The sequence below is a fragment of the Hemicordylus capensis genome, chromosome 5 (genome assembly GCF_027244095.1).
Source record: "Hemicordylus capensis ecotype Gifberg chromosome 5, rHemCap1.1.pri, whole genome shotgun sequence".
NCBI lineage: Eukaryota > Metazoa > Chordata > Lepidosauria > Squamata > Cordylidae > Hemicordylus > Hemicordylus capensis.
Genome location: NC_069661.1, coordinates 57,178,417 through 57,188,461, shown reverse-complemented (window position 1 = coordinate 57,188,461; position 10,045 = coordinate 57,178,417). Strand labels below are relative to the sequence as shown.

Here is a 10,045-nt window from a genome sequence, read left to right as displayed (position 1 = left end):
CAATGCATTTGAAAACTACATCTATTAATTAGCTGCCAAACAATTATTTTCTCAGCAACACGCTCATAAAAGTCATGGAGTGTGCTCAACACAAGGCTATGATAATCTATTTTTTGTTCAGAAATGCCCATCATAGCATACTTTCTGGGAATGTGTGCACGTTAATTTTCTTTAAATTTTCTTATCAAAGAAAGAGTTTCCTAAACAGAACTACAACAATTAAAACCACAAAGTCTCAACTGTCAGGTTTCTCAGTATGGCAACAATACCTACTAGCTGACATCCTGCCTAATCTACTCAAAGAAGCCCCACTAAGATTTAAAGGATGAGTTAGACATACTTAATTTTGTTCTTGTAATTTCAATGAGACTGAGTAAATTTAGTCAGGGTGTCAGCCATCATTTCTTATACTGTACCTTAAATTTATACTCTCAAGGATGCTAACCTATGTTAAGTTCTTGTTTAATTTATACTCGTGTTGTGTAGTAAATGCTCTCATTAATTCCAGGAGAAGCTGTTGCTAATTACTGTCCATGACAGCAGCAATTATGGTTAGCTTTATGGGGTGGGGGCAGAAAGCGGTGTAGTGTCTCCAAGCACTGTCACATTATGCATTGTGGGATTTCAATAACACCAACAAACCTATTACAGTAAATTAATAGGTTTATATTGGTCTTTAGCTAAATCTCACGCTGTCAGCAGTTTTCAAATTCTAAAGTCACACAACTCTTTTTCAAAACATTTTATTGCATTATATTTGGTACCTTATGTTTGACAAAGGAAATTACATCTGTAACTGCAGGAATAAGAAGCTCGTCTGTTATTGAAAAAAAATCTTGGGCCCGTTAAAAGTTACAAAGTCATGGGCTTGCCTGAAACAACTGAGCAAGAAATATATTCTTAGAAATGCAGGGCTTCAAGTATTACAAACCTGTGACACTGTGGAAAAATTCCAGAGGTATCTAAACTGCAGCACTTTTTTCTGCATAACGTGAACAAGGCCTGCTGAGGTTTTAAACAATTAGTCTCTCGATCAGTCACAAATTGGTAGTCAGGAGTTCTGCTTTCAAATTTCAAGCCATAGTTATGTTCATTTATATTTTCACTGTACGTGAAACATACATGCTCTCTTTCTAATGAACTGATGCCACATCACAGTGCATAATTTCAGTTGGTTCTTGCATTACAGTTTTAACAAGTTTAGCCAAACACAGTCACGCTCGTCTCCTAAACAGCAGTGTTGATTTCCTTTCAAATTTTAATTAAAAATGAGGAGAATGTTCTAACCGGTTCCTTCATTTAAAAACTGTGGTGCAAGAACACCAAAATGATCACGTGCAGTGAATTTCAGAGACACAACAAGCTTATTGAACACCTTATGTTTTGTCATTTTGCTTCATATTTCATGTCCCAGTCTCTACAACAACACTGTATGTGTGTTGCAGGTTTGTCTGCAAATAGTGATTCACATTGCATACTTCCAAAGGATAGAATCATCTCTGTATCAAAATCAGTCAGATGCTAAAGCCCCAACAACTCTTTGTGCTCAGTGAAAGGATCCAGTGCTAAAACAGCATTTTTGCTGTCTGAGATAGTCATCCCAACAAGACAAATTTAAAGCAATATTTCTGCCACACACCTGCTCCAATGGGGTGTTAAGCCTTCAGACTCCATATAAATTAGTTTAAAAACAGGGTACGTAGACAAGGGATACTTTTCAATTTTAGCAGTTTTTCTTTTACTGAGCCACCTATATCCAGTAATACGTTACTTTATATTATATACTTCGTCAGCAGGATAAAAAAAGTAAAACTTTGAAGGCAACCATTTTTACTCCTTCCATTCTGTAGGTTAGAACAATTCAGCAGGTGCGTGACAAAAATATTATACACCAGATACGGTCCAAAATCATTCCACTCCTTTTAAAAAGTTCATATTTCATTGGCCAGTTCTTCGGTTTCTGCAGATATATCTCCATTAACTGTGATCTTCATATCCTCTTCATATCCAGGTGGCATGAAAGCCAAAGCATAAGGGAAAAGCTTATGACAATTTGCTCTGTATGTCTCAGCTGCTTCTTTACAGTCTCCAAGGCTACCATCATTCAAAGCTTCCAATACCTCCATACAACTCTAAAATGGTGGAGGAAAAATAGTGTTACATCTTGTAAAAAGATAAATAACTTGCACTACTTCTGATTTTATATTCATAAGGAGACAATATTTTGTAGGTTGTATAATGTTAAATATTTGCATGCTGTTCTATATGATGGTAAAACAGAAATAAGCAAATAATTTCTTCATGCTTTCTAGAGAATTATTAAATACAAGCTTAACCCATGCAGAGCATCTGCATGCTAATACTTGATTGCTCCCCTCACCCCGTCATAACCCCCCTCATCTCAGAGATCTCTCCACCCTCACCTGAGCTGTACTGCTGCTCCTCCTCCTCCATCATCCAGTTGCTTCCATACCCCTCACCCCTCTTGACCAAGCTGCAGCCCCCTATCCCCAGAGACCTCTTCACCCAAGCCTGCAGTAGCAGTTGACCAGGCCCTTCCTCGCTGCTGCAACCGCCATGTCCGCTCGTTCCCCTCAGGCCACTGACAGGCCCAGGCCCATCCCTTGCCTGCCTCCGCCAATGGCCTCTGTAGCCCCAAACAGTAGCAGAGGTTGACTGGGCCCTTCCTTGCTGCCGCCGCTATGGCCACTTGTTTTTTTTCAGTCTGCTGTCAGGCTTGGACCCATCCCCTTTGCCCTTCCTTCTTTTTCTCTTCCCCACCCTTCTTTCTGTTTCTCTCTCTCTCTCCCCCTCCCTGAGTTAACAGATCTTGTTCATCTTGTTTCCTCATCTAATTCACACAAACGGCAGCATCCTTCACCTGAAGGGGCTCTTTCCTCTCTCACAAACCCTCTCTTTGCAGACCCCTGTCCACTATCCCAGATAGATAGATAGATTCCTCTCCTCTAAAATCAAGAACATCTTCCAACCAATAACAGTTGCATTCCAACTGACCTTAACCATCACAGGCTCCTGCTCCCTAAGAATTTCTAGCCTAAGAATTTGAGTGTGAACCACAACCAATTTGTGTTCACACCATGCTTGTGAACCATGGTGGTTTTTAAAAACTGCATACATTTTGGTATAAATTCCATGTGACTGGACAGAGGTTACCAAAAAGAATGAGTAATGTTGCATATTGGCCATACTTACCTCAAGATTTCGGTTTGTGAGGGATTCATCAAGGCGAGTTGCCAGCTCTACAGCTCTTTTCTGGCTAGTAGGATCCAAATAATACACCATTTTGGCAGCTGAGAAGAAGAAAATAAAAGTTGAAACAAAATAAGGCTAGGATCAATTGTATATACATGTGGCTTCTCTGTGGCTTTCAAAGAACCTCTTCTAGGTTCCACTTCTACAATTTACGTACATTTTAACTAATCACATCAGTACAATCTACTGATGTGACAATTTGAAAGCCAAATTTTGTTGCTGAAAAAAATAGCAGTCATAGAGCCAAAAAAAGATAACTATAATTAGCATATAATCTGGGGAAAATTGTAAACAGCACTTGTTGCAGTGAAGCCATAAACACATTGCTGCATGATTTTCATGGGAAAACATTTGGCAAGGTTTACATGGTCTTTGTAATAATGATAATTTCAACGTTAGCATAATACTTTTTAAACAACATTCCTTTTTACATGAGAGCTATACTCTGGACAAGTTTTAAGACCATGCGACTCTTTATTTTTAAAGTGTCACAACACATACAATTGTAAGGCTGAAATTTCACGTTACTTCAGATATGATTTTGGTAGCTCCTCGCTGCAAAATACAACTTGCTTATTATGGAAAATGAGTAACTGTCAAGACTAGGGTTTCCACAGAATTTCCAGGTCTCACATCTTTGCCCTACTTTTATTGAGCCTTGTGATATTGGTGAAGCTCACTTATGTGTGCCTTCTTTGATTTCTGCATCATGAAGAAATTAGAATTATTTAATGATCCCAATAACTAGTCACAAGGACTCTTTTATATTATTCTCCCTCAATCTTTCATCAGCTTTTGAAAGAATTGAACATTCTCCGCTTCTTAGTTCTCTTCACTCTTTGGGGTTTGCTAGTACTCTTGGTTTCATTCCTATCTCACAAATTGTTCTTTTAAAGTTTCTGTCAATGGCTCGTTTTCTTCTCAGTTTCCTCTTTCTGTCAGAGTTCTTCAGGACTCTGTTCTCTGTTGCTTCTCTTCACTCTTTATATGCTTTTGTTTGGCAATTTGATATCTTCTTTTGGCTTGTAATACCACTGTTACACTGATATCCAGCTCTATCTTGATCCCTCTACCCACTTCTAACCAATATTTCTTGCAGCTATATCCACCTTAATAAGCTAGAGTGGGGTGTGTGTGTGTGTTGTGTTGCTCTCTAAACCTTGACTTTTGCCTTCTCTTTCGATTGGCAATATTCCATCTTCCCAACAAGTTAAGAGCTCGGCCATTAACTCTGACCATTCTCTTCCCTCTCCACTCACTTTTATTTTTTCTAGCTAAGGTATGATGGTTCTAATATTTCCAAAATACAACTTTTAAAATCTAAAATTATTTTTCAGTTCCTCATTCTCTATTTTACTGACTAAATCATCTTCCTGGCCTTCAACTTCAACTTAATCTGTTCCCAACTCGTTAGTCTATTTTCCCCTCCATATTTATCTGTATGCATTTGCCTTCACCAGCTTCTTTACTGTTTCATTTTAAACTTCCTCCCTTAACCTTTGTCTTTTCATTATCTTCTCTATCATTCATTACTTTCTCCCTATTCTTCTTTAAAAACCTTTCATTCATCAGATACTTATTTTCTCATTAACCCTATACTCCCTTGTGGTTATTCTTGACTCCATGCTTTCCCTTGCAGTCTCTTCTGTGTGAAACACCCTCTTTAATATTCAGCTGGCTTCTTTATCTCACTTTAATTTCTTAATCAGGTTTGTTTGGTTTTTTTGCATTTCCCTCTTTATGCACTGTGCCTCCCCACCGCCCCGTTAGTCCTTACTGTGTACTTTAATTCTCCCTTCCTTTCATGCTCTCCCTGCCTAGGCAAGTTTGCTCCTTTTTCTTCCCTCTCCTTTTGTATCCTATCTGTTTAGATTGTGAGCCTGCAGGGAGGAACTTGAGTTTATTTCAGTACAATGTCTAGTGCATAATAAGCCCTTTATAAATAATACATTATGATTGTGCATAACTACTAGGGAATGGAACAGTCAAGGTATTTAAACTGATATAATCAATCTCATGTAGGAAATCAAAACTTTAAAATCACTAGTTTGTGTCCATAGGGAGTGGTTTCTTTAAAAAAAGTATGAAACAGCATTCAAACATCTGACCCCTCATCCACAGGCTAAAATAGTACCATCAAAGCAACAGCCACACTATATTATTTTGTTGTTCACATAGCTAATATTTTCTCTTTTGCCTAACAAGTGTATGCGAGTATGTTAAATTAAGTTTGCTGTAAGGTGTCTAGCTGTCCATTAGTATGTCAGACAAGGTTTTGGATGGAGATGCCATATTAACAGAAAGCAAGATGATAAAGCTTCTGAGAAACTTGAAATACTACATACCAGATAACCTGTGTGGTAGTGAATCATAGTTCTGTTTAAGGAAAGTTTCATTGAAGTTCTTTGGATTAGTTGCTCCAAAAAGCCGATTCATTTCTTGATTCAACACTGTCCTGACTGTTTCGTGTAGATCTTTGCTTTCAGAAACTATAGCATTAGACAATTAACAGCAACAAATTAGTAGATTAATACACTTTTCCTAATTAATACTACCTGCAATATCATTAACAATTATGTAATATTATTAACAAGTTAATAATAAACTTTTAATAAAGTCACAAGCTTCCTCCCATTACCCAAACCAAATTTTGTTCTGTACATTGATAGCAGAATGGACGAAATAAGACACTCACATACTCCCTACAATTATGTTCTAGTTTTATTTTTCTAAAATCACGAATCATACAAAGCTGCCTTATACCATGCCAAATCATTGGTCTATCTAGTTCAGTGCTGTTTACTCTTAGACAGTGGTTTTCCAATAACTGAGGAGGAAATCTTTTCCATTATCTGATCCTTTTAGGTGGAGAAGCTGGGGATTAAACCTGGGACCTTTCCATAGCACGTGCTCTATCACTGAACTATGGTCTATCATCATCTATTCTCCAAATATAAATTAAATGTGCCAATTGGCCTATGTAATTTTAATTAAATATACTGGCCCACATAATGCACAGGGTTAGGCTGGTATTGATGATTGGCCTGCACTCTGTGGGCATCTAAACAGGCAGCAGCAGTCTTCTGCAACAGCACATACTTTGTCATGTGTAGGGATGTGCACGGAGTAGGATTTGTGTTCTGTTCCAAGCTTGGAATGAAATGCAAATGCTCAGAATGTTCCATTGGAACAATCGGTCAAGCTGGTCCTTCTGACAGAATTAGCTCGGACGTTCCAAGTGTTCTAACGCCATTTTGGAGGTGTGTTTTACCCATGTTGACTGGTTTTGGCACTGGCTTCTGACTGGCTTGCAATCTCTTTGCTTCTTGGTTGGCTTGTTCTCATACAAGCCAAGCAAGGAGATTGCAAGCCAATCGGAAGCCAGTGCCAAAGTCGGTAGGCAAGGGGAAAACATGCCTTCAAAATGGTGCTCGGAACACTTAGAGTGTTCTGACTCGGAATGGTTCTGTTCCATTCCAAACTCGAAACAGGCACTTTGTTTGAAGGGCTTTTTGTTTTGAGCCCGAAACAGCCTGTTTCGAATAGGACGGTTTCAAGCTCGAAACATTCTGCACATCCCTAGTTGTGCGGCCACACTTCAGGAATACAACTTACATTGGAAAGAAGCTGTGCTTTCGAAATGCAGGTATGCAACTTTAAATAGTTGAGCTCCTGCGCAAGACTGCTGATGCTTTCTTAGATGCCTGCAGCAGTGTGAGCCAATTGGAAATGGTGGCATAAGCCTACATGACATATGGAACACTTTTTGTTAGACTCTGAGGGCCTATCATGGGATAAAGTAGGTGGGACAAGAAGGGTGCTGTAGAGAACCTAATGTTAAAAAGTGCTGGAGCTGTATATATTTACAAGCCCCTCAGCAATAAGTTGCAACAAATATGAAGTACCTTACTTTATGGAATTTCACAGTACATCTGCTATATGTCAGATTTTCTCCAGCTTTGTACAAAGCTTTCCACTATAGTCCCAAGGAATCTAGTAACACATAATATGCTACTAATCTAATTACAATTAGATGTATGAATGGACATTTTTAAACTTCAGCTTTATATTGAGAAGCCAAAAAGGATTATAGCCAGTTTTAAAGCAGTCCATCTTGTACAGCACCAAACACACTGCCCTGACCTCTATTCCAGCTCACATCTCCTTTCATTTATCATTCTTGGACAAAATATTCAAATTCTGAAAAATTCCAAGCAGTTCCCTGTTTTCTGAAAAGGATTACATTTATAAGAGTTAAATGGTATGTATGGTACTTCTGTATATCCAGAATTAATCATTCAAGTTGCAACACAGTATTTTATCTAAAAAAAATTGGGACAGGAAAATAATAGCAAGGTGGTGCGGTGTTGTTGTTTTTTGTTAAATGGAATCTGAATATATTATATAGTAAGCTACATTTTTGTTTTTAATAGACTAAATTAATATATATATTTACAGCACATGGAGCTCACAGTAGGTAATCGTTTTTAAAAACCTTAAACTATACACATTTTGCCATATGTATTTAAATCAACAGTTCAGAGTTAATCAACTCAAATAAAATGGATTCATACCACTGCTAAAGAGATGAATCATACACTCATGAAGCCATGGATGACAGGGGTCAATAGCAAATGCTCTCTTCACAGACTGCAGCATAAGCAGAAATTTTTCTGTAGGAGACAGAACAGACTGACACTGAATTACAAAATGCTCTTGTTTACAAGTGAAGTTAGATTCAGCAGATATATCCAATATGAAGTCCAATTGTAGTTTGATGCTATAATCAAGAGAATTACATTTGAAATTATGACAACTAGAATTGAGATGAAGATCACTAAGTTTAGCAACTACATTTTCAGCAAAGAGACCTGTTGTGCTCATTAAATCTACTACTACATACAAGAAATGTGTTTTATTCAACAGTTCTGGATATCAAACAAAAATCATTTAGATCCAAAGCAGAGTGTAGGTGCCCTGCACATGTTGGCCATGCCACCTGCCTTGACCTTATACACACCCCAACACAGGGGGCATGGAAGGGAGGCCACGTGGCCCCTCTCTCACTCCTTCCCGGCTGGCTTTTATCAAGTGGGTGCTCTCTTTCCCCCGCTCATTCTGCTTAGAGCAAGGAAGAGAAAGAAAGCATCCAGCTGGTGAACCAAGTGCCAGCTGAGAAAGAGCAGGAGAGGGGGTGCACGGTCTACCCTTCCAGGTGCTGGCCACACCACCTGTCAGTGTGCTGACACTGATGCAGGGGATGCAGCCAGCACCCAGAAGGGCAGCCACGTGGCCCCTCTCTTTCCCAGACAGCAAATGAATGGCCTGCTGGGAAGGAGCAGGAGAGGAGCTGTGCCTTGTGCTCCCAGCCAGCTGCTTGCCCTTCTGCAAGCAGCTGGCAAATGAGGCGCTTGCTGGCTGCGAGTACAAGGCACAGCTTCACTCCCACTCCTTTGCTGTGGCAGCCCCTCAACTCAGGGACATTTGTCCTCCCCACCACTGCTGGCCTTGTCCAATGGTGGCTATGCTACTGATCCAAAAGATGTTCCCAACCCATGTGTAAATGCAACACTCTTCTTGGAGTGCACTGAAGCGTCCCTCCCAGAGCAGTTTTCTACGGACAGGAGATTCTCCAGGGCACTGTGTGATAAAGAAGATGGAGGAAGATAATCCGTTACATGTGCATGGATATGCATTCCACCTATGAACAGAATCTTTGGTTCCAAGTCTTTGTATTGTGAAATAGTTTAAATTGTTTAGCAAGTGTCAGTTTATGCAAGGGAATACTGTCTTTTTCATTTTGAACATCTAATATTTTGGGTCATAAAGGAACCACATAACTTACACATATGAAAACTGTTTAAGAAGCTGCTGAATGCAAGTCAAATGTTGACCTAAGCAGGTCCTATCATAGCACTTTGGTTTTTGCTGAAGATTATAGCACTATTCTAGACAAGCTATCAGTGGTCTAAATGTGAAGTCATAGATAATGACATGGTTAAGCTCAGGCCATACGAACACAAAGCTTGCGAGTCAATCGTGGCACAAACCATGTCAATTTGGAGTCCATCCAAGGTGCTATAAACACCCTGTGGAAAATGTGGGGTGCAAGACCCTGTTTGTTAAAGCCTTTGCACCCCAAGTGTTCAGGCATGCAATATGGGTATTTCCAGAGCCTAAAGTAAAAAGTTTAGTTTCTTACTATAAAATAAAGGAACAGAGTTTACAGGCAAATAAAGGTCATAACAAAACTTAGGAAAAAAATAATACCAAAAAAGTCTTTCTTCCTGCTCTAAGTGCTATGGGATGAGCAGGAGGCAATTCTATAAGTTGCAAGAATCTAGTCCTAAGCATGGTTGGGACCCTTAGTCCCTTCCAGAACAAAGGAAAATGGGCTTCCCCGTCAAATCCCTTCTCTCTAAAGAGCCTCCCGAAAGAGAATTAAGAACCAACTTGAGTATCCCCATTTTCTCAAAGGAAAAACAAGAAATTGACACTTTTCCATTTTCCAAATCTGGTTTGTCTGAGTGTCTGACACAGAGAAAGATGGAAATCTTGGCTAACAGGATTCCATGAACACGCATGTATGTGTTAACTGTCCTCAGCCCAGGGCATTGGATTCACCAATTATCAATCCTCAAGGCAGCCAATTGAACAAAGGTAACAATGGAGTTTTCTGAGCCAGAGAAACCAAGATAAATACTGCCATAGGTCTAAAGGGATGTCTTCCTTCACACACCCCTTGTTTATGGCCCTTGCCCACATTTTGTGG

The 10,045-nt window shown here is 39.3% G+C and overlaps 1 protein-coding gene across 1 annotated transcript in view; it reads right to left on the bottom strand.

Annotated features, from left to right (window-relative positions):
* Positions 1-727: 727 nt before the first annotated feature.
* The window catches only part of NAA15 (N-alpha-acetyltransferase 15, NatA auxiliary subunit), a 55,742-nt gene continuing 46,424 nt past the window's right edge, over positions 728-10,045 (bottom strand). Inside the window, exons 17-20 of the mRNA XM_053253871.1 lie at positions 7,848-7,946; positions 5,619-5,762; positions 3,214-3,311; positions 728-2,132 (exon numbers count right to left, since the gene is read on the bottom strand). Coding sequence (XP_053109846.1) covers positions 1,932-2,132; positions 3,214-3,311; positions 5,619-5,762; positions 7,848-7,946 — 542 coding nt within the window. The 3' untranslated portion in view covers positions 728-1,931. The remainder of the gene's footprint in view (positions 2,133-3,213; positions 3,312-5,618; positions 5,763-7,847; positions 7,947-10,045) is intronic.